This window comes from Trachurus japonicus, chromosome 1, assembly GCF_045865225.1.
Source record: "Trachurus japonicus isolate A0001 chromosome 1, Traja_1.0".
Lineage (NCBI taxonomy): Eukaryota > Metazoa > Chordata > Actinopteri > Carangiformes > Carangidae > Trachurus > Trachurus japonicus.
The window spans coordinates 39,741,652-39,765,857 of NC_140907.1; the positions used below are offsets into that span (position 1 = coordinate 39,741,652).

A 24,206-nucleotide genomic window follows, 5' to 3' on the forward strand; every position below is an offset into this window, starting at 1 on the left:
AACATAATATTTAACAAAACATGTAATACAAAAAATGTATGTCTCAATGTAAGTAATAAACATAGAAAGTTTCATGGCAATAGCTCTTAGTTAAATTTTTTACCCTATTCACCTGTAGTGTCTCGCTTTAACTGGAGAAATAGAACTGAAGAAAACAGTGATAAAATGTGATTGTGTTTCATGAATGAGTCTCATTTTGTCCCCTCTGTCCACCAGGTGGACTCTTGTCCTGTTTATGAGGACGTCACCACAGCAGCACAGACAGAAGACACAGAGGAGCAGGAAGACCTGGTGTGAAGTTACAGTCAGGTCAGAGCCTCTCACATTCAATAACAACAGATCAATAACATGCAGACTCCACATTTAGAATTACAACTGTAGCTTCACACAGGTTTGATGTGATGTTTTTAGATGCTGTTGAAGTAAAGGTGGGACTCACCTGATGGAAACAGGAAGTATTATTATTTCATGTAGCAGCTATGAAGACAGATAAAGTTTAAACCATTTCTTTTGTTTTCATCACTTTCATCTATGTGGATGAAATGTGCCACAGTTCAGTGGTTTATCATGATTTACTAATATGAGGATGTAAATATGCAGTTTTTAATTAAGAAACAAAATCAGAGTGCAGTTCACTAGATATGAAGCACTTTCAAAATAAAAGCCTATTACTAATAGCATGTGCATTCACTCAAATTTAAATAGTGTAAATAGTTTCAATAACAAATTGTCAAAATAAGGAACCAAATGAGAATTTAAATGTAACTTCAAAGCAGAAGCTAAAATGTTTATATATTGTATATTTATAAATCTTGACTATTTAACTTCAGGTATATGTTTATTCTTACAACAATTGTTTGGCTCTGTTCCTCTGTTAGAAGAGAGGAGCTGATCAACATGTAAATACACTCACCTCAGTCTCCTTCAGTTATGACCATGTGATAAGAGCAATAAGCCGAACAAGCAATACAGGGCTTTGCTATAAAGTAGTAATAGAGTTAACATATCATAGGTATTAAAAATATAGTGGTTATAGGTCATAGTTGTAGGTTATTGTTGGAGAAGATGCATTTTCTGAGTTGTAGTTTGAGCCTGCTTCCACCAGATGGTAGTTTTTTACATTTAAAACATGTTATCTTTTATACATTTTGTTTATTTTTACATAGTTTGAATGTACATTGTTGAACCTGTAACCTTCATTGTGTTGTTTATAATAATTAAACAGTTGTAACATACAAAAAATAACATTTGAGCCTCCCGGGCTCACAACCTTTAACCTGTTTTCCAGTTACAAACGTTATTATACAACACATGCAAAACATGGGTTAAATATCAGAATTTTTCATCACAGTATTCTCCCTCATTCTGCAGATATCTTTAAATCTGGAGCTGTGACATTATCATTCGTATAATAATTGATAACACCTCTACCCATTGGTATTGCTGTTATTTATTATTCTCTATAATAATTAACAGTTGATGTTTCCCTGCAATCGGTCAAAGCAGAACGTACACTGGTACATTCATGTAGCTACTGGCTTTTAACCTATAGTTTCATCTTCCCATAACTACGTTACAGTGAGTCAGTGTTGGTTGCACAGTTTGATGTAGGTTCTTGTTGTAGCTAGTTGTATTTGAACTGTGTTTCACTGGTTTTCCAACAGACTAACATCATTGAACATGTGAGTCCTAATCTCTATGCTGTTGAAGCACATGAAGACTTCCCTTCTCATCCACTGAGTGTGTGAGTTTAATTGAGTCTTCCAATTGAATAGCACCATCTGGTGGCACAAATAGTCTATTGCACTTTAAAGGTTCAGCAGTGGAGATTATTGTACTTGCACCAAATTTCAATCAACCAGAATTTATAGCACTTCTCATACAAAAATGCAACTCTAAGTGCTTAACATAATATACTCAACATATAATAATAATGTAAAATTGTATTTGTTTTTAAGGAGTTGGTTGGGGCATTACTCTCTGTGTTATTTGATTACTTTCTGCCGTTACTTGTAAATTTGAATTAGGGGGGAGTGATACAGTGGTAAAGTGGGATACATAGTACGTTGGTTAATAGATAGATAGATAGATAGATAGATAGATAGATAGATAGATAGATAGATAGATAGATAGATAGATAGATAGATAGATAGATAGATAGATAGATAGATAGAAATCCGCCGAGACCATGACAACTGACAACGTACATCAATAACACAGACTGGTTATGCTCATGAAAAGTGGGTAGGCTATTAGTATTCTGGACTTTCATGCACTTTAGTTTTGCCGCCTGTGAACTGATAAATTGTTTGCTTCTTTTCCTTTTAGTGGCATTAGTTGGCTTATAGTGGAGGCTAGGCATGGTAGTGTGGTTCCCCTCACTGTTTGTAGTGTTAAAGTTCACCGGGAGTCCCGGGACACAGTTTGCAGAGATGCACCATTTGCAGTGATTGCCGTGAGCACACGTGGTGGGTAAGTTGCACTCCTGGAACACACCCTTAAGTAGGCTGCCTCCCTTTAGCTGGCTTCTGTCCACTCCTTTTTGTTGATTTCAAGTATTTCAAAAGATAAACCATTTTAGTGTTTTAAAAGAAGAATCCCTTGTTAATAAAATTGTTATATTTTCATAATTTGACTCACCTTTTTGTGTGTATTAATCCCCTTCTCCACAGACATCTTCATTTATTAATTATTTCAATTGAAATAAATAAATTTGGTTTATTTTGGAACCACCAAACTACTCCCAACCCTTAGTCCACATGAGGGTGAGTAGAAAATGCTTGCTGCTTTCACAGCTTATTTCTGTCTTTTGCTCACTGCACTGTGCACAGACAATCATCACCCTCCTCTCTTGTCAGACAAGTGAAGAGGAGAGGAGAGGAGAGGAGAGGAGAGGAGGAGGAAGGAGAGGGCTCTGTGTAACCAGATGTGTCCCCAGCAGTCTAAGCCTATAGCAGCGTAGCTATAAAATGGTTCAGAGCTACCTGAACCAGCCCTAACTAAAAGCCCTGTCATAAAGGAAGGTCTTCAGTCTAGACTTAAATGTAGTTAGAGTGTCTGCCTCTTTGACCCATGGAGAGAGCTGGTTCCACAGTAAAGGAGCCCGGTAACTGAAGGCTCTACCTCCCAGTCTGTTTTTAGAGATACTGGGAGTCACTAACAGACCTGCGTTCTGGGAGCGGAGTGCTCTGGTAGGACAGTAAGGAATGATTAGTTCTTTCAGATAGGTTGGAGCTTTATCATTAAGAGCTCAAGTCAGGGTCATGATATGAACCGAGCCACGTCTCCGGTTGTGTTGCTGTCGGTAACGTATGTCCCGCCCCTTCTTGATTCTGATTGGTCAGTGCGGGGAAAAGTGACATTGACGAGCACGGCGCTGTTCTAAAAGTTGAACAGATTTCAACTCGAAGCGCTCTGAGCGCTGCGACAAAAAGAAGCAAGCGCCGAGGGCGTTTTTCCGCCAAGGGCGCTGAGCGCTGTGAGCAACTCAATAGGGTTTGAATGGAAAGTAGACGCCCAGAGCGCTGAAAACACGTCTGGTGGACACGGCCCCATATACAGACAGACAGACACTGCGCCAATCCTGTCGGTGCTCCGGTCCTCGAGCACTTACTGGAGGCAGGCACCTGTTTGGTGAAATGCGGAACCTCCTCTGTTAATCAGAATCTCTAAATAAACCGCGAGTAATATCACATTTTAATTGCGCTCTCTCTGTGTTTTATTTCTCTTTGAAGTTAGGGCATACTTATAGATCGCCTGTTTTGGATGCATTTTAAAGATTTAGGAGGTTCCTGCTGCAATTGTGTTATACAGTACTTCTTAACATGTTTTTGTGTTCATGTTTTGTGTCCTTGTCTAGCTGCCTGACTAATGTGAATTTCCCTTTAGGGATGAATAAAGTATTAATCTAATCTAATCTAATTCGAGAAGGCTCCATGATGAGCTGTGTCACTCGGCTGTTCAGCTGTTTGGATGGATCACCGGTGTGTGGAAGAGGTGGAGTGATAGTATAGTAAAATGTGCAATATGCCCCCCACAACAAGGGCAGAATAAAGTTGACTAAATACTAAATATGATGATTGAGTGTCTGAACCTATTTGCCCACAGATATCTTGTCAAGGTTATTTTGACCTATCATAGATTAAGAGTGAGAAGGCAAGGGCAATTGCAGCTCTTCTGTGCATTTACTATAGGTAGGTCGGTATGTAGGTAACACATCTCCTTCATTCCTCCAATTCAACTTTAATTTCTACCTGACTAACTTTCTTTATACCTTACTTTGTTCCTTCTAAAACAATGTCAGTAATATAGGGACGAAGCTTTCAAAATTTGTACCAACTTAGTGTAGCAGGACGCAGTCTTTGGTCCTGTGACGTCACTCGGGAGGCGGCCCCAGTCAATTGCGGTGGGTGAATGCCGCATAAAGGGGGGGTGTAGAGTACCTGTCTTCCTCTTGCTTGCCAGAGGCCAGGCCACGTCATTTCCTGACGTCCGTCACTTCCGCCCCTCTGGTAGCAGGTAGACTACCGGCTGTGGCTGCACTTCTCTCCACGTTGTCACATCCAGTGCTAATTTGAGTTATTTTGTATATAGAGGCTTGTTTGGGTGTTGCTGCTGGCTGCACGCTGCTCATGCTGCTCATTGCTTCTACCGCTCCGTGCGCCGCTCGCTGCCGGTAAGTGAGCTTTCTTCTCACGTGTCTTCCTCTTTGGCGTTGCACATGTGGCGACCTGTGTGGTTTTTTTACAGGTCGCTCGTGTACAGCGCCAACCTTCCTCTCCACGCCATGATGGCCGGGACTGCCTGACCGGTATGTTGTACAACGACAGTAGCTCCCTCCTCCAGCCACTTATAGCTTCTTACATTTGTGTTTGTTTATTATTGTAGGGTAAAGATGTCCATGTAGCGGCCCAGCGCCGGCTAACCACTGCTAAACCACTGCTGCTTTGCCGTGCTGGAGCTACCGTGTCCCTCCGGAGCTCGTTGAGCTCAGACACCGCTTGCTGCTGATTGACTGCTTGCTTCCTACTGCTTTGCTCGAGCTCCCACTGCTGCCACGGCCGACTCAGCTCGTGTTTGCCCTGCCTGGCTTTGACTGTTTGGCTTGCTGGGTGTCTCCTGTGCTGCCCGTTGCTGCCTGGGCGTACCTGCAGTTCGGCAGCGCTGTCCCTTTGTTATTCAGCCACGTCTTAAAAGTGTGCATGTGTGTGTGTGTGTATATATGAGAGAACAGTGAGGGAATTTGCTTTTTGTTGTTTCTTTGTTATTTTGTGTGTGTTATGGTTGTTGTATGTTTATTATTATTTTTCTTTCCTTTTTGTTATTAGTTATTTTGTTTTCCCTAACCTGTTTCTCTGATCTCCCCCCTTTCAGGTGCTGAGCCTACGGTGGTGGATTGGTGTCCGGTGGTGGTGCCCTTCCCTTTTTGTGTTGTGTCTACACTGGTTTGAGTTTTCACTTTATTCTTATTTTGCTGCACGTGTGGTGTTCCCGGTATCCCCTTTTCGTTGACCCATCCACACCACTAGGCCTCAGCCCTGATTGATCCCCCTTTAATTTCCCCCAGTGAATGATTTCTTTTAATGTAGATTTTTAAAGAAATTATTGTTACTAAAAACAACAATATTTTTGTACCTTTGAACTGCTGTCTCTGCCTCATTTTGTGGCGAACGTGAGTGCCTTCCCCTTCCGAGTTGGTTCACTTAAATTTCCCTGGGTGAAACTCCCAGGGTGGCGTTGTCTGGCAACATTTAATACCTTTCTAAAACATTACATTAACCAAAAATCACCTCCTCGCGTCGCCACATTAGCATTAGCTAAATGAAATTTAAAAAAATATTTATAACCATTTATAACTATTGTTACACAATGTTGCATGTTGCAAATCTACTTGCTTTCTCATCCCAATGTGCAGCTAAATACTTCTTTGTTGTACCCAAGGCAGACAATGGAAGAGTGATCCTGAACTGAACTTTAGAGATATACAGTAATCGGGTGGCTAATGCAGCCACTTTGTTTTGGACTAACTTGTTTTTCCTGAGAAACCAAATGAATTTATTATATGAAAACAGATGACAGAATTCAGGATAGTGATGACAATCATCATTTTAATTGAAAAGTTACAGAGACCCCAGCCAGTGGTTCATATTTTATGAACTCTCTTGAAATTGGAATCTGCATGATGACTCTTACTCAGCTTTTTCAGCCTAAAAAAGAAAGAGAAAAATCAATTAGCAAATATTTTTTTATATTGCTTTCTTGTATGGCTGTGTTTCATCATGGTTCACCAGTGAGTACTAATGTAAGTTCTGGCATAATAATGTATAAATATTAACTACTGGGTACACATGTACAGTAGTACCGATACTAGTAGTACTGACTACTAGTACCGATACTAGTAGTACTGACTAGTAGTACTGACTACTAGTACCGATACTAGTAGTACTGACCTCTCATAGGTTGGAATGCCATCAAGATCATTGGCATCACTGTTGATGCCGATGTTTGTTTATTTCATTAATTCCACAAATGTACTTAAAGGTGCCAGTCAAGAATTTCTTGAACATATGATCACATGACTTACCTTTCCATGATCACGGCTCTTGGCTCTCAGCTTGTTAACCTGGGACTCAGCAATGTCAGCGCGCTCCTGAGCCTCTTCCATCTCATGCTGAACCTTTCTCAGTCTGGACAGGTGGGTGTTTGCTTGCTCCTCCTGTGAAAGGTTTGGAGTCACAGTATGTTGCATTGCAATTCAATAAACGATAACGATATACGTCTTGTATATTATTCATTCATGCAACTTTCCCATATCTAATAGCACAAAATATTTGACTCACGGCGTCTTCAGCCTGTCTCTTGTAAGCCTTGACTTTAAGCTGCAGCTTGTCCACCAGATCCTGAAGTCTGTGAACATTCTTCTTGTCCTCCTCAGTCTGTACAAATTAAGAATGGTCACCAAGGAAGTATAGATACAGAGGAAAGAAATTAAGAATTTACAATAATCTGTAGGTTTCAGACATTACCTGGTAGGTCAGCTCCTTGACTCTCCTCTCATATTTGCGGACTCCTTTCACAGCATCAGCCCCACGTCTCTGTTCAGCATCTACCTCAGTTTCCAGTTCACGGACCTGTAACATGATGGTAAATTATTGGTCAAAAAGATGAATCCTCAAATTCATATGCAATTATCATTTATACTACTGTCTATAGTCCATACCCTGGACTCCAGTTTCTGGAGCTGCTTCTTGCCACCCTTCATGGCGAGGTTCTCGGCCTCATCCAGACGATGCTGCAGGTCCTTGACGGTGACCTCCAGGTTCTTCTTCATCCTCTCCAGATGAGCACTGGTGTCCTGCTCCTTCTTCAGCTCCTCAGCCATCATGGCAGCCTGAAATCATGATTGGTGTAGAAATATCGTTTTTGATCTGGACATAAATGGTGAGGCGACATTTCTTTGGTCAAGTTTCCTTTTAAAGGCCCCATGGCATGAAAAATGTGATTTTGGTTATTTTTTCATGCTTGGGGAGGTCTCTGGGCCACGTATATACTGTCCCTTGCATCAAACTGGTCATAAACGGAGAAACACACACCGCCCATTTGTAGGAACATTCTCTTTAAGACGAGCAGATAGCACTTCCTCCTTTCTGTGATGTCACACACAGGGTAACTCCACCAACCGTGACCAGTTGTTATTTTTCAATTTCTATGAATGCAGCTTAGGTTTCAGTTACTTGCCTGTGATTGGCCCGACCACATGCCACTCTAAAACAGTCAGCCAATCAGAGGAGAGGTTCTCATTCTCTCTTCTGATTGGCCAAATGACCTGTGCCTGTTAGAACTCCAGAAAGAGGCAACAGAAAGGGGCAATATAGACAATATTAAGCAGATCACAGGTACTCAAAACCAATGATACATCTTGTTAGGGATATCAGCAGGTAAATAAACCCAGAGAAAAGTGCACAGCATGGGGCCTTTAAGGAAAACAGAAGACTTGTGAACCCAAACTCACATCAGTGATGGCCTTCTTGGCCTTGTCCTCAGCATTTCTTGCTTCCTGAACAGCATCATCCACCTCACCCTGGACTTGCACAAGGTCAGCCTCCAGTTTCTTCTTGGTGTTAAGAAGACTGGTGTTCTGAATGGTAAAGACAAGTCGTGTTTAAGATAATATGCATAACGTGTTTTCAATAACACTAGTTTCTGTTGAATGAATGGAATCAAACCTGAGAGTGGAGCAGTGCAACACGCTCACTAGCATCAACCAGCTCCTGCTCAGCCACTTTGCGGCCTCTCTCTGTCTGGTCCAGAGCAGCTCTCAGCTCCTCAATCTCTGCCACCATCAGGCCATTTCTGCGCTCAACCATGACAACCTGCTCCTTCATGTCTTCCTGTCCTCTGATAGCTTCATCAAGGTGCAGTTGGGCATCCTGACAATTACAAAGAACAATGAGGAATCTGGGATTTTTGTATGTTTTGTTGCATTATACAGCACTTTGTTTCAGCTGTGGTTGTTTTAAAGGGCTCTATAAATAAAGTTGAGTTGAGTTGAGTTGAGTTTATTTGAATTGAATGATGAAAACACCCTTACCTTGAGCTGTCCCTGGACATTCCTCAATTGTTTCTGGGACTCAGAAGCCTGGCGATTGGCGTGGCTCAGCTGAATCTCCATCTCATTCAGGTCTCCCTCCATCTTCTTCTTGATTCTCAGGGCATCATTTCTGCTCCTGACCTCAGCATCAAGAGTGCTCTGCATGGAGTCCATCACCCTCTGGCTGTTCCTCTTGATCTGCTCCATCTCCTCATCCTTCTCTGCCAGCTTCCTGTCAACCTCACCCTTGATCTGGTTGAGCTCAAGCTGAACACGGAGGATCTTGGCCTCCTCATGCTCCAGGGTGCCCTTTAAAATTCACAGACATAACAGAAGTTACCTTTTGTAAAGATATAACCAAAATCAATGAAAGATTATACAACAATGTCCAAAACACAGAAACCAATCAACTTACCTCAGCTTCCTCCAGTGCTGTTTGGATTTCAGACTTCTCAGTCTCCAAAGTCTTCTTAGATTTCTCCAGCTCATGGATGCTCTTTCCAGTCTCACCAATCTGTTCAGTCAAGTCTGAGATCTCCTCTATTGAGCAACCAAAACAAGACACAGTTAGCATCACTCAAACTCCCTGTATGCAGAATACACTGTATCAAAGAAATGTGTGTGCATGTTCGTGAAGGTTTTTACCCCACAAGTAAAAGAAAACCACACAAAGTGAAATAATTATTATGACAGTTCAATTCTTAAATCGAATTAAATTAACATACGCTGCAGGTTCTTGTTCTCTCTCTTCATGGTCTCCAGGTGATCCAAAGCCTCCTCATAAGAGTTCTTCATCTTGAACAGCTCAGTGCTGAGAGAGCGAGCCTCCTTCTGGGCTCCTTCCAGCTCTGCCTGGCCCTCCTCATACTTCTGCTTCCATTCTGCCAGGACCTATACAGTTATATAATTGGTTGGTTACACTCTCATGTACAGTATATGTTCATCTGATAATTGTTTTGATTTCCAATTTTTATTATTTACTAAATGATCAACCTTGTCAAAGTTCCTCTGCTTCTTGTCAAGGTTTGCTGCCAGAGAGTTAGCTCTCTCCACATCAATCATGAGGTCCTCCACCTCACCCTGCAGCCTCTGCTTGGTCTTCTCCAAGGAGGCACACTTAGAGTTCACAGCCTCAATGGATTCCTCAGCATCCTGCAGACGCTGGGCAAGCTTTTTCCTGAAGTGAAGAATTTGTTAATTTGAACTATTGATATGAACATACACTTGAAGGAACATAAATTAAATACTGAATGGGTAATTACATACTTGGCCTCCTCCAGCTCCTCAGTGCGCTGGATAGCATCAGTCTCGTATTTGGTCCTCCATTGGGCCACCTCACTGTTGGCCTTGGACATTCCTCGCTGCAGCTCAGCCTTGGCCTCCTGCTCCTCCTCAAACTGCTCTCTGAGCAGATCACAATCATGGCGAGCTGATTGAACACCGTGAGCCAGGGCGTTCTTTGCCTGTTAACATGACAAAATACTGGAATTTACTGATGAGACAGAAAAATATTGTGTCAATAAGTACTCTACCAATTCAAAATGTGTCAGTTAAATTATTTAGATGAATTTAATTTCCTAGTATATTCTAAAAGGCACTTGTTATATTATTAATGTTAAGCATTTAATGCAGTGACTAGATTGTTGTACCTTCACTTCCTCCTCAACGTGTCTCTTGAGCTCCTCAATCTGCTGAGTGTAAGCCTGCTTGCCCCTCGTCAGCTGGGAAACAAGAGCTTCTTTCTCCTCAAGCTGGCGAGAATACTCACCTGAAGAAAAGCATATGAATTACTTTATATAATCTGATAAATAAAACAGACCAGTTTCAAATGAAGGTGACTCACCATTCTCTGTCTGCAGTCTTGCCCTCTGTGCATTCATGTCATTCAGCTGGCGAACATTCTCATCATTTTTGGCTTTGAGTTCACTCAGTTGGTCCTCAAGAGTTCTGCACATTTTCTCCAAGTTGCCCTACAGCAACAGAACACTGATGTTGTCCACTTCTCCCAAAAATATAGAACATACTATAAAGCAAATCTCTCACCTGTAAACAAACCACTCACCTTTGATTTGGCAACAGCCTCCATGTTGCTGGAGAGGTCATCAATCTCCATCTTGTACTCGCTCTTCTCCTTCTCCAGCTTCTGCTTGACACGCTGCAGGTTGTCAATCTGCTCTCCCAGCTCAGCAACACTGTCAGCCTGCTTTTTGCGAAGAGCTGCTGCAGTAGCCTCATGCTGCAGGGTTGACTCTTCAAGGTCACGACGCAGCTTCTGGAACTCAGCCTCGCGCTTCTTGTTCATCTCAATCTGAGCAGCTGTTGCTCCACCAGCTTCCTCAAGCCTCTCACTGATCTCCTCCAGCTCCCTGGAGAGGTCAGCCCTCTGCTTCTCAACCTTAGCCCGAGCAGACCTCTCAGCCTCAATCTCCTCCTCCAGCTCTTCAATGCGAGCCTACATTTTGATGGTAGTAACATCGAGAAGGCTCATTCACGATTGACTTTTGATTTTTTCTTTTTCGTTCCACTTGGTTAACAATTTGTGTAATGTTAATGTTACCTGGAGTTCCTTGATCTTCTTCTGAAGCTGAGCACCCAGGGACTGCTCATCTTCAATCTTGCTGAGTAGCTGACTTATTTCAAAGTCTTTCCTTGATGGGGAGACCAAGAAAGTTGTCACTATCATAGTTTTTACTGTTGCAATTTGTGTAATTTATGCAATGAATGCTAATACAGAGAAAAGCCTACTTCTTGATTTTCTCATCAGACTGCTGCTTGTCATTCTCCAGATCCATGATGGATTCCTGAGCCAGTTTCAGATCTCCCTCAAGCTTTCTCTTGGCTCTCTCAAGGTCCATGCGGAGCTTCTTCTCTTGCTCCAGTGATCCCTCAAGCTGTGAAATAATGGTTTTTAATCAATTGTTGGTTTAAGATCTTTTAGGTTTAGAATATCAAAATGAACAATCCTTCATGTCGTTAGAAGGCAGAACCACAAAGTTAATGCCATTGTTTTCTTACATCATCCACTTGCTGTTCCAGCTTTGTTTTGGCCTTGGTCAGAGTGTTGACTTTGTCTTCCTCTGCCTGGAGATCATCCAGTGTTTGCTGGTGAGCCTCTTGGAGTGCTTTCTTCTCCTTGGTCAACTTGGCAACAGCCTCATCTTGAGATGCCATCTCCTCCGTGAGGTTTTTTACCTGAAAATAGTGTGAACGATTAAACATGTAATAAATTAAAAGGCATAGGGCATTGTCATCAAATCCATTTTAGGTATGTATGGGATACTCAAAACAAAGTGAACCTTGTTCTCTGTGGCATGTTTCTCCTTCTCCACTTTAGCCAAGGTGAGCTCCAAGTCATCAATGTCCTTCTTTAGCTCAGAGCATTCATCCTCCAGCTTCCTCTTCTTGGCAGTCAGCTCAGCATTGATTTCCTCTTCATCCTCCAGTCTCTCACTGGTCTCTTTGAGTTTAGCCTCAAGCTGGATTTTGCTCTTAATGAGGCCTTCACACCTTTCTTCAGCATCCCCCAAGTTCTCACTTTCCTATGATATATTTTGGACATAAAATATGATAATTTACTTGTTCAATGTATATCTCCAGAATGTAAGGACTATTTTATCTACTGTCCGTATCTCTATAGATCTATATCTATGTATATTTGTGGCATTTCACTTACAGCAGCCACTTGCAATTGCAGATCATTCTTCTCCTGCAGCAGGGAAACCATCTTCTCCTCCAGTTCCTTCTTCTTGGCCAGGGCAGTAGCCAGGTCTGCCTTCATCTTTTCATAGTTGTCCTTCATATTCATCAACTCCTTCTCAGTCTCAGCACTCTTCAAAAGAGGCTTGATCTTGAAGTACAGGTTCATCCATGGCCAATTTTTCACATTCATGAATGAACGAATATTGTACTGGACTGTGAAGATGGATTCCCTGGAAAAAAAAATTTACACATAATGTGTGATTGCGGCTGCAGTGGGATCTCAAGTAATTGCTGAGGATGACACCTTTAAGAAACAAGCCACATAACTGAACAGTACAAGCTTCAGTATTGCCTACCTCCTCTCCATCATTTTAACAAACTCTTTCCTCATGAGGTACCCTCTGGCAAGAGCCTGGGTCATGGTCACCAGCTCAGCCAGTTTCTCATCTCTCATCTCCTCCAGGGTACCCAGCAGACCAGCTTTGAAGAACACCTATCATGCCAAATAAGGAAAATCCGTGATAAACATACAGGGATACAAGAGAATAGCTCCGTAAGCATAACTGTGGATATTTTCTGAATGTACCTTTGTGTGTCCAAACTTGTACTGTGTGTGGTCCACATCAATTGAGCCAAGCAGCTTCTCTGAAGCTTTCTTGTTATCAATGAACTGTCCCTCAGGGATGACGCTGGCATTCAATACTTTGTATCTACAATGCAAAATTGTGTTGTTATTCATATTTACCATGCATTTTGGCTTGGTTTTTTCTAAATTATACTTGACTTTTTCAAATGACTTATACCAAAAAGTCACCTCTGCTTAAAGTCACCGTAGAGGATTCTGCTGGGGAAGCCCTTTCTGCAGATTCTGATGCCTTCCAGCACACCATTACACCTCAGCTGGTGGATGACCAAGTGGTTCTCCATAAGACCTGGAAGTTTCAAATTCATAGTATTTTAAATCCCTTTGTGACACTTTGTCACATAAAATTCACAAAGCAGGCCTTTGGCCAGGTCTTTTTACCTGGGGTCTTTGTTTCATTGGGAATCAGGCAACGCACAAAGTGAGGGTGAGTGCTCCTCAAGTTGGTCATCAGCTTGCCCAAGTTCTCCTGTGGATGACCATTTTGAGAAAGTATATCAAATATGATATCAATATGAGGTTTTGGATTGAGATCCAAAAACAAGAAAGAGTACATACTCTGAAAAGAGCAGACACAGTCTGGAAGGAACCACCCTTCTTCTTACCAGCCTTCTTGCCACCAGCAGCCGCCTCTGTGTTTCAAAACATTGCATTTTAATATCATTGAACACATGTTATGTATATCTTAAGTTGTGTTCTTATCTTTGATAAATTTAAAAAAAACACTCTCAAGGAAGCAATGCGGGAATTGTGGCTTCAACAAGTCATCTTCGTCAAGCCATGTATTTGTTCTGCTCATGCACTAAACCAGCTGATTCCAGCACAGCTCTTCAGCCAAGAAGATGAGCTAATTAGTGAATGCACCTGGTTCAGTGACTGAGCAAAACAAATACATGGCATGGAGATGACTTGCTGAAGCCACAATTCCCACCTCTGCAGGGAAGTATGTCCTTTACAAATGAATGCTGTTAAGAGTACAACATTATGTTGAAATTTTAAGTAAACAGGGCGATTCTCATTCTAAAATTAATTGTTCTAACCATGCAGGAGTTTGAATGAATGATGCACACGTCTATACAGAATAGTGAAATTTTGGACTCATTTCTTACCGTCAGCTCCTGCATGAGCTGCATACAGCAAGGCCAGCAGTTTGTTGGAAGACTTCTGGTAGAGCTGGACAACTGAGTCGTTCAGGGGGTCCTTGTTCTTGTCCAGCCAGCCAGTGATATTGTAGTCCACTGTGCCAGCATAGTGCACCAGGGAGAAGTGAGCCTCAGCCTTGCCCTTTGCAGGCTTTGGCTTCTCAAAGGCTTTGGTCTTGCCAAGATGCTGATCATGCAGCTTGTTCTTGAAAGTTGTATCAGAGGCCTTGGGGAACATGCACTCCTCTTCAAGGATGGAGAAGATGCCCATTGGCTGAGAAGAATTGACATTTCTTGTTGAAATTAATCTGTAGTAGCAACCATTAGCTCATGAAAAAAGCAGTATGGGTGGCCACTTACCTTCTCAATCAGCTCAATGCAGGCAGCCAAGTCCATACCAAAGTCAATGAACTCCCAATCAATGCCCTCCTTCTTGTACTCCTCTTGCTCCAGGACAAACATGTGGTGGTTGAAAAACTGTTGCAGTTTCTCATTGGTGAAGTTGATGCAGAGCTGTTCCAAGCTGTTGTACTGTAATTACAGCAAGGTACTTAATTCCACTGTAAAATTGTGTAAGACTTTCAGATTGCTCATTTCCTTTCAAACTTACATCAAAGATCTCAAATCCGGCGATATCCAACACTCCAATGAAGTATGATCTGGCCTGCTTTGTGTCCAGCATCTCATTGATACGGACAACCATCCACAAGAACATTTTCTCATAGACAGACTTGCACAGAGCCATAACGGAATTGTTGACCTAGAAGTAGAGAATCTAGCATTAAAATGATCATTGAACCATGCTGCAACATACACAATTTTAATAATAATTGTCATCAAGTCACAAACAATTTCTTATTTCATTACCTGTGGAACAGTCTGACCTTTGGTCACCATCTCATTTCCAACCTTGACTCTTGGGTAGCACAGAGCTTTCAGCATATCAGCTGAGTTCAGGCCCAGGAGGTAGGCGATTTTATCAGCAACTGATGGAAAGAAAGACAAAGAGTGTTAAGTACACAAGAATTCCACATTAGAAAACTTACATGAGACTGACATCATTTTGATAATTACCCTCAGTGCCATCAGGTTCTGCCTGCTCCTCGCGCTGTTTCTGCTTGAATTTCATGTTTCCATGATGCATCACAGCACCGGTGAGCTTGTAGATGCCCAGTTTCTCCTCAGCAGTGAAGCCCAAGATGTCAATGGCAGTCTGCAGTGGAAAATAAAGGAAAGTTGTCAGTATTTGCAGTATTCCCTCAGCCCATTGACTTTTAACAAATCTGATGTCTTACATCTGTTGCAATGAATTCCTCCACATCATCAATGCTTTTCACAGTGATTTCACCCTGACTGACCATGTGGTAGTCATAGGGATTGGTGGTGATCAGGAGAGCCTCTGGAAGAGTGAACATGAATTCATAAAGTTATCTTTTGACACAGTCTGCAGTGTTTTTAAAATTTTAGGCTCAAGATGTCCCAGTTACCCAGGAGCTCGGGCTTGTGGCCAGTCATCAGCTGATAGAAGATATGGTAGCTCCTCTCAGCAGACAACTGGAAGGTGACACGAGACTTCTCCAACAAATCTGTGTTCAAGAAATTAATAGTAGACAACACATTGTTTGATGAATTACATCATTCAACAAATATCTTTAGAATCTTCCAAATTATTATCCAGTTATATTAATGCAAAATGTGGGGGAAAAAAATGACTTACATGTTTCAATATCAGCTGAGGACAGTTTGCCGCTGTTTCCGAAGTGAATTCTGATGAATTTACCCTAAATATATTAGATTTTGATTAGCATCATTCTCCATATACAACTAAAAAGTAATGTTGTTTTTTAATTTATTGTATCTTGACTCACAAAACGAGAGGAGTTGTCATTCCTAATGGTCTTGGCATTACCATAAGCCTCCAGCAGAGGGTTAGCTGCAATGATTTGATCTTCCAGAGAGCCCTACAAAAAGATAATAGAACAAAAAGATAATAGAACAAAGCTTGCATATTGTTTATTGGATATTAACAGACAAATTTCTGACCATTTCTTCAGCAAACTATTTTACCTGCATCTTGCCGGGTACTGGGTCCTTCTTGCCTCCAGTCACTGCAATTGTTGCAAAGTACTGGATGACACGCTTGGTGTTGACAGTCTTTCCTGCACCGGATTCTCCACTGGGGAAGTGGGGAGTGATATCTTAATTTCTTATGACTTTTTTCCCTCCTTTTTTTTTGTCTCGAACATAATGTCATTGTGTGATTTTTCTTTTTACTCACGTGATAAGGATAGACTGGTTCTCACGATCTGAAATGAAGAAAATGTATTGGATAATATTTATACATTTATACTACTGTATCATATACCATGTTGTAATGTAGACATGTCATATCTGCATCATCTCTCTGAGTGTGTCTTGTGTCCTCCTTAAGTAAAACATCAATAAAACATAAGACTGGTTCTCATGATCTGAAATTAAAACAAACCTCATGAGTTCCTCTTGAGTTAAATTTGATCTTCTATCCATACACATTTAAACACTTTAAACTTTGGCCTTACCAGTGAGCATGAACTGATAGGCATTATCAGAGATAGAGAAGATGTGGGGTGGTGCCTCAATCCTCTTCTTGCCTCTGTATGCATTCACAACAATAGTGTCATACACAGGAAGCCATTTGTATGGATTCACGACAACGCAGAACAACCCAGAGTAGGTCTGTAAAAATGAATCAAAATAGAGCATAGAAACCGTATTAGGTACACACGCACAGACAGACAGACACACACACATGTAAGTAATAAGTAAGTAGGTATATAAGTAAGTTTACTTATTTTGGCTTGCAACTTTCATAAAGTCACATAGTGCTTGATGTGGATTTAAAAAAGTACAAAACTTCCACCAGGGAAAGAGGACAATAACAAGCAATAGAATGAAATGTAGCAGATATTAAGACAAGCTAATGAAAACCCTGTCAGTAAGAAAATGTTTTTAGCTGCTTGATGAAAATGTCCCATGAGATTAGTGATCACACCAAAAAGGAGACAGCATTGAAATTTGGTTGAAATATCTTGAAAAGTGTAGTATCATGCAAACTTACATAGAGCATCCATGATGCATAACGGTCTTTGAGGTTATACAAAACACAGGGCTCATTGAGGTGGGTCATCATGGCCATGTCCTCAATCTTGTCAAATTTTGGAGGATTCATGGGATGGATGTCATCCTCTTTTACGGTGACAGTCTGAAATTGGAATACAGAATAATATTTTAAATGTTCATGGTATGGATGCAATTGTTATTGACTGTCAGAGGGAATTTAAAATACACAGAGGTGAAAAAGATCCTACAGCTTTACTAAGCTATTGTTTCAAATGAATGAGAACAAGGACTCGGATGGAAGTAGGTAGGTATGCTTCAGATAATAAAGTCACTCACCTTTCCCCCAGCTGTTTCAACTGTGGCTTTGCCACCCTCCTTTTTGACTAGTTTCCCCTTGACATACATCTCATCAGCATCAATCACAAAGTAAGCTGTTTTGGCATCAAAAGGAGTGTTTTGTGCCTCAATTCTCTCCCTCTCTGGCTTCCGGAGGTAGATGGCCGCCGGGCCATACTGCTCCATCTCCGCGTCTGTACTCATGGTTGCGTTTTAGGTGAGCCTGGAAGGGTGAAAGCACAAGAGACCACAATATTTATGATTGATTTTGGTAGCACTTGTCCATTATGGAGGTTGTTCTGCACACATGACTTACCTCGCTCTTCCAGTGGCACAGATGTTGTTGCACAAGAATGCTTTTAAAGATAGATTGAGATGGTCATTGAACAGTACACAAACTTAAGTCACTACTTAAAGCAGACATATTATTCCACTTTTCCACAAATTAAAATAGTTCCCAGGTGTCTTAAAGACATGTCTGTGACATGCTGTGGTCCAAATCCCCCAAGAATCAAACATCACGGCTCTCTTTTCATCTGCTCAAAACAGCCCTGTTCAGAATGGCTGGTTTCAGAGCCTGTCCCTTTAAATGCAAATCAGCCACTGTTCCCCCGCCCCTCTCCTTCTTATGGTACCAGGTAGGGGTGGGGTTATGCAAATTCGAAAAAACTAGTTACATCACTGGAAGACATCCAAGGGAACAGCTCATAAAACCACGTGGATTTCAATCTAGGGAGCCTCCAAAATACAGATTTTTTTTGTCAATTCTCGCATTTTGGGGCCCAGAAGGTAAGACAAACATCCAAATATATGTTCAAGATCCTTCAAAAAGTGATGTTTCCATAATATGTCCCCTTTAAATATCAATACAGTTATGGAAGATTGTACAGTCACACTTATACAAGATAAGTTAAGAATAGATAAGACAAGAAGTTTGTTTTCATGGTGTTAACCCTTTTTTTTATAATCATTCATAGAATATAATACTACACATTGAGAATAAAGCTTACAGTAACTATTAATTCATTCAGTGCCAAAAATGAGTTTCAACACGTTTTCTTTTTTCACTGTTTACGCTAGAGGGCGCCCTTCCCCACCCTGTGACAAATTTTGGTGTGAACGGACCGAACCAGCCATGAACGGGCGGCAAGAAGCCCCCTGATCACGCCATCACGTAACCATAGCAAACAAGTGTCTCATCAAACTTGCAAACCCTGGTTGAACCCTTCGTTTTCGTGTAATCAAAGTCTTAGGTATTCATGATATCAAATTCACCCTTATCAAAGGCGAAACCGCATTTTTTCTTTGATCCACCATCCCACCAATAAAAAAAAAAGATTAGCCTATTTAGGTCATTTGAGAGAGAGACAGACAGAATCATTGGTCATGCCATCGAAAATAAATAAATAAAAAGTTCAAAATAGAGTTCTGCTTGAAAATGTCTGTGCTAAATTTGGAGAAAACATGCTGTATTCAAATGAGGATAACTAAAAAGTGGAACAGGCTACGAACTCATGTCTTTTCCTAGTGAAAGTAGAGAGTCTCTCCTTTCATTTGAGATATCTTGTGCCATTTTAGTCATAGCACAACATATTCTGTGGCTGTTTGAAAAGTAGTAGAGAAGTGCTAGCACTGGCAGTAGACGGAGGGAAAAAACTCTGGCAGTGAATGAGTTAAGAGTAATTGCAACATACAGTATATTTACTTTTCATCTTTGTGAATAACAAATTTGATTATTTTTTATTACTTGGCATTACAAACTTATCAGGTAATTTTGAGTCATGTGACATTAATGTAATAATAAGTAAAACAAAATATATACTATGTAAGAGTAAACAGACACAAAGCACTAACCTGTGTGGGATGTCTTTCAGTTATCAGAGGAGTCTGAGGCTCCTACTTATATAGAGGCTGGAACTGCCTGGTCAGCAGCAGCCTGCCTCATTTGGTCAAGCATTCTCTGTCATCTAAAGACACATCCTTTGACATTGCAGTCTTTTTCTGTGTTTAAGATATAAGATTGCTTAACTTTTAAAGTAGCATTAAAACAAGAAAAATAAAAAATGTTTACTCAATTCAGAAGGCTGGGTCAGAAATTTTAGTGCAATTTTTATAAGACTAAAAATTAATGTATGGAAACAGCTTCAAATTAATTGTGCACGAGGCACTTGCTCTAGTAAGATACATTTGAATGTCACTGCTATTGAATTTCAGAGTGTCAGCTTATCCACATTACAGAAGTTTTAAATATGGTTAAATTAAGTACCATGGATATATTTTTTGGATAATTTTCAGTAAGATAACACTTAGCATTGTTATATAAAACCCGTACATGTGATACATTCCAGAGTGAATACTATTTATTATTATCATAAGTGAGTTTTATAGAGAAGCATTGCATTTAACTTTCTTTTTGCTCACAAAATTATAGAGGGATAGTGAAGTATGTCCCAAAATAATCTCCATGCAATATATGGCCAACACTTTTCTGTCAATAAATAATGTAATAATGTAAATAGATGTAAGTAGATTCTGGCTAATTTGGGTTGTATTTCAATATTTTATAGTGCAATGCTGTCTCTCCTTATTCTTGCAATCAAACATACTCATAGCCATGGCTGGAACTTAATTTTGGAGAAGCTCCCAAGTGCTGCTGGTATACAGTTGCAGACCATTGGCCCATCTCATATTCCTCTAATAAAACTGAATGTAAGGCCCTTTCAATAAAGTTCATGTGGCATCACACCTTGCCTTAAAAGGACAAGAATGTTTTCCAACCAGGCTGAGATAAGGCCTATATTAAGTCCTTCTTGGATATCAAAGCTCTTTATCCTCATGCCACATTTGATTCTAAGGTTGTTGTTGCTGTTATGGAAGCTCAGTGCCCTTGAAAAACTATGCGACTCTGGTTTTCACATTGCTGACACTGGCTCTAAAAAAAAATTAGCTGACAACTGTTTAAATGGCTTCTGGGAATATTGACACCATAGCCTGAATAGAACTTTAACTGTTAACAATTATAAAAACGACAACAGCTAAAACAATAATCATAATGGTAATTTCACCCTATAGTTTATGAACATTGTGGATAATTATTTAAGAAAAAGTATTAAAATAATTAAAATAAATGTTTTTGCAGTCTTTTGTGTGTTCAAAGGGTAATTAAGAAAAGAATGGTCAAAATTGTTTTGTATTAGTTATTCCACATTCATGTGAAGAAATATAGCTATATGTGTATAAAATCTGGTGGCAATTTGAAATATAACTATAAAATATAACTTCAAAGGGCCACGGGGGGCTACTGCCGGAGTGTGTACATTATGATGAGATTCTTCAGAGATTACTATTAACATTATGATATTATATACAAGGAGCATACTTACAACAGACATTCCCTTTTCAAGTATTTATTTATACAACAACCTATGCCCTTTCAACCTCAAATGTGTGGGAGACAAAGTCACAAAAAAATGGGTGCAGGCTCATGTGACAGAGAAGAGTTAAACAGGAGGGCAGTGATAATCTTCCATGTTGTCTGCAAATACACAAACACAAAAAAAACCCACATCTGTAAGACAACAACATGAATCAAGTCAAGTTAAACTCATCAAGATACAGTACAATCTTTGGTACTGTACTCATTGGTAAATGTCTCTTACTTGTCTTCTGCTGACTTGCTGTCTTGATATTTGGTCCTCGTCTTCCAAGATCTGTTGTCATCCTCCCTAAAGTATTTTAAGACATTCTTCCATAACAGTTATCAAACACACACACACACACCTACATTGACCATCAGGCACGTTGTGCACACATAGGGCCCAAGGGGTACTTGAGCCCCTGCCCCTTTTGCCTCATGTTAAAAAGTGCCCTTTTTATGTGTTTTTTCTTTTTCAATAAATACATAAATTCCTGTTGTGCATGGGGATGTAAACAATGGTGGTGTAAAAATGCCACAGTTATCTACCCTACGCATTTCCTTGTAATATACACGGTATGTGTGTGTGTGTGTGTGTGTGTGTGTGTGTGTGTTCTTGTACATGCTACGTTGTGAGGACCGGAACGAATTTTTAACAAACAGAGTGAGGACATTTTTGGGAAGTGAGGACATTTTGGCCGGTCCTCACTTCTTCCAAGGGCTGTTTGACAGTTAAGACGTTAGGTTATAATTAGGTTTAAATTAGGTTTAGAGTAATGGTTAAGTTTAGGTATTTGTTTTGGATGGTTAAGGTTAGGGTAAGGGGCTAGGGAATACATTATGTCAATGACATGTCCTCACAAAGATAGATTTACAAGGATTTGTGCGTGTGTGTGTTGAGCCCAACGCTGCCTCCCTGTCCGCTGCTGCTCCGCTCTGTCTGTCACCGAAGGGGGGCTGCCCCGCGCTGCTCGCTCCCTCACATGCACGTCCAGAGAGAGAGAGAGAGAGACTGACAGAGAGGTACAAGCTGCTGTCTCATAATAAATCTGCATGTGTTGCACGTATGAGATAGCCTCGTAAACCAGCCTCTCGCGGAAATGCCATTTCATTTTATTCCGCCGGAGAGTCTGGCTTCATTCCCCCTGTAAGCGCTTGGGGTGGGCGGGAGCTGGGCGGGAGTAGTAGCGTTGACAGACAACCCCATTCAACCAATCAGCAAGTTGGTGTAGTGATGGGGCTTTGCACCAGTCGGTCCCTGATTGGCCAACGTGCTGTGTCAATCACAGCGGCGACGCTGATTGGCTCAGCCTTTTGAGGGATTCAGGCCAAATGCTTACAGCGGGAATGAGGCCAGACTCTCCCTCAGAAATGAAATGAAATGCATTTCCGCGAGAGGCTGGTTTATGAGGCTACATATGAGACAGTTGAGCAACTTAAACCTCTGTGAGTTATAAATCTATCAACATAACTTCCTTGTGGGGGCTGACTTATTCAACGGGCTTAAATACGAGTCATATTTCAGAAAAGCGCCCATTTGTGTTTGTATAGCTCACTGCTTGTTAAGAGTTACGACCCCCTCCTCTGTCTAACATGACCTGAATAGTGAACAACAGCAGCAACAGAAGGAATCACTCACTCAGTCTTGTTTCCAGATATTGAGTTAATTGTGACTTTGCTGTTGTAAACATTGCTGCTGTTCCTACTGGAGAAACATTCACAGTAGACATATAGCCATGTGTAGCCTGTACTTCTATTTAGGGTCCGGGCAGCTAAGCTGCCGGGACACTATTGTATTCTTCTTCTTCTTCTTCTTCTTCTTCTTCTTCTTCTTCTTCTTCTTCTTCTTCTTCTTCTTCTTCTTCTTCTTCTTCTTCTTCTTCTTCTTCTTCTTCTTCTTCTTCTTCTTCTTCTTCTTCTTCTTCTTCTTCTTCTTCTTCTTCTTTCTTTCTTCTTCCAAGGAAGTCATACTTCCCATGGGCGAAAACTCACCAAACTTTGCACAAAGGTTCAGTCCCATGCCAGATTCACTCAACTCCAAGGAATAAGCGTTTAAATTTAAAAACTTTAAAAATTCCTACCAAACCAACGGTAGATGCTACAGTGTTGAAACTTCACCACAATGTAGCCTCAATACTGCTGAAACTTTTGTCCACTTAAACTTATTACAAATTATGAAGTCCATCACTCTGTTTTTTTCAATAACTGTAAAACTTTTAAAATGTATCTCCTCCCACAATTTTTGCTCAATTGTCACCAAACTTGCTACAGAGCATCTCCAGACCGTCCTCCACAAAACTTGTTTCTCGGATTTTTGATTAAGCAAAAATTGAGCCTACAGTGCATGAAAACGTTTGACTGTAAACAGTACTGTAAACATATACCATCAAATTCTTGCTAAATACATTTTCAAACTTCCTGGAAAAAAAATGACAATATTCTGGAGTCATGGTTGATGAAGTTTAGCAAATATCAGAATTTTAATTCAAAAGCTGAATTTTTGAGAACATTTTGAATTCTGCTCTCATGGGAACAACTGCAATCAATGTGAGAGTGGAATTTTTAAACATCATATTTTCTCTTATGAAGCAAAACACTTATCATTAAAAACAAATCACCAACATTTCCATGCTGTCAAGATGCAATTTATGTATTATCAGATTTTTGTTTAGATGACTGAATTATTGACATTTTGACCATTTCATCACAACAGCTGCCCGGGCACTGGCTCACCTGAGTGGATAAATGAAGCTACACAGCAGGTCTCAGTACCAGCCAATTAGCTCAGCGAGTTAAGAGCTGGTTCTTCGTGTCAGAGATTGTGAGTTCGAGACCCAGCGAGGGCGATGATGATGATGACAGATCAAAATGTCAGATGTCCTAAAGCTATTAGTCTAAATGCATTTTATGTATTAACAGATTTTTGTTTAGATAACAGAAATCTGCGTTCACAACTGCTGCCCGGACACTGACTCCCTGAGTCTATTTGAGAAGACACACACCATGTCTCACTTCCCACTTCAAGACCCAGCTAGGGTGATGATGATGATGACAGATCAAAATGTCAAATGTCCTCAACACAAGACAATTGTCCTAATGGTGGCATCACAGCAAGCTTCTAAATTTAAAAATTCAAATAGCTTGGACTGGACCATGTGCGAAGGCTCCTAACATCTTAGACTCATAGTAGATGTTTGACAAATACATATCATTATTTTACCTCAAAAACTGATTTTTCTTTTTCTGCCTACACGACAGTGAATGGCTTACTCAATTTGTGAA

General features: G+C 40.6%; 3 protein-coding genes across 4 annotated transcripts in view; 2 read left to right on the forward strand and 1 right to left on the reverse strand.

Moving 5' to 3' along the window:
• Positions 1-605, forward strand: part of LOC146992597 (B-cell receptor CD22-like) — a 40,606-nt gene extending 40,001 nt beyond the window's left edge. The window contains exon 8 of the mRNA XM_085788076.1: positions 412-605. The gene's annotated coding sequence lies outside the window, so the exon portion shown is untranslated. The remainder of the gene's footprint in view (positions 1-411) is intronic.
• LOC146992588 (B-cell receptor CD22-like) overlaps positions 1-24,206 on the forward strand; it is a 199,764-nt gene that overhangs the window by 165,452 nt on the left and 10,106 nt on the right. The gene's annotated exons all lie outside the window — the stretch shown is intronic.
• LOC146992600 (myosin heavy chain, fast skeletal muscle) lies at positions 6,088-17,865 on the reverse strand. Of its 2 annotated transcripts, XM_085787774.1 has the most exons (40): positions 17,826-17,865; positions 17,510-17,732; positions 17,172-17,315; positions 16,633-16,789; positions 16,353-16,380; positions 16,142-16,250; positions 15,943-16,035; positions 15,792-15,855; positions 15,562-15,660; positions 15,370-15,473; positions 15,149-15,287; positions 14,942-15,060; positions 14,685-14,834; positions 14,435-14,605; positions 14,042-14,348; positions 13,491-13,564; positions 13,314-13,401; positions 13,104-13,221; positions 12,876-12,999; positions 12,646-12,782; positions 12,264-12,519; positions 11,887-12,129; positions 11,606-11,782; positions 11,336-11,481; positions 11,148-11,238; positions 10,653-11,042; positions 10,434-10,560; positions 10,240-10,358; positions 9,857-10,053; positions 9,584-9,767; positions 9,316-9,481; positions 9,006-9,130; positions 8,591-8,899; positions 8,226-8,429; positions 8,012-8,137; positions 7,220-7,390; positions 7,026-7,130; positions 6,840-6,935; positions 6,584-6,715; positions 6,088-6,206 (listed from the first exon to the last, which is right to left on the reverse strand). In XM_085787774.1, exons 2-40 carry the CDS (start codon positions 17,711-17,713, stop codon positions 6,189-6,191), a joined length of 5,811 nt encoding a protein of 1,936 aa, XP_085643900.1. In that variant the 5' UTR covers positions 17,714-17,732; positions 17,826-17,865; the 3' UTR covers positions 6,088-6,188. The 2 variants fall into 2 exon arrangements, with proteins under 2 accessions (XP_085643900.1, XP_085643910.1); XM_085787784.1 differs by lacking the exons at positions 16,353-16,380; positions 17,826-17,865 and having other exon boundaries at positions 16,605-16,789; positions 17,510-17,726.

Coding starts and splice junctions, on each gene's coding strand:
- LOC146992600 (XM_085787774.1), bottom strand. CDS start 17,713: ATGAGTACAGACGCGGAGATGGAGCAGTATGGCCCGGCGGCCATCTAC. Junction 11,239..11,335: donor TCTGATGAGAAAATCAAGAA/GTAGGCTTTTCT, acceptor CTCCCCATCAAG/GAAAGACTTTGAAATAAGTC. Junction 7,131..7,219: donor TCCAGAAACTGGAGTCCAGG/GTATGGACTATA, acceptor ATCATGTTACAG/GTCCGTGAACTGGAAACTGA.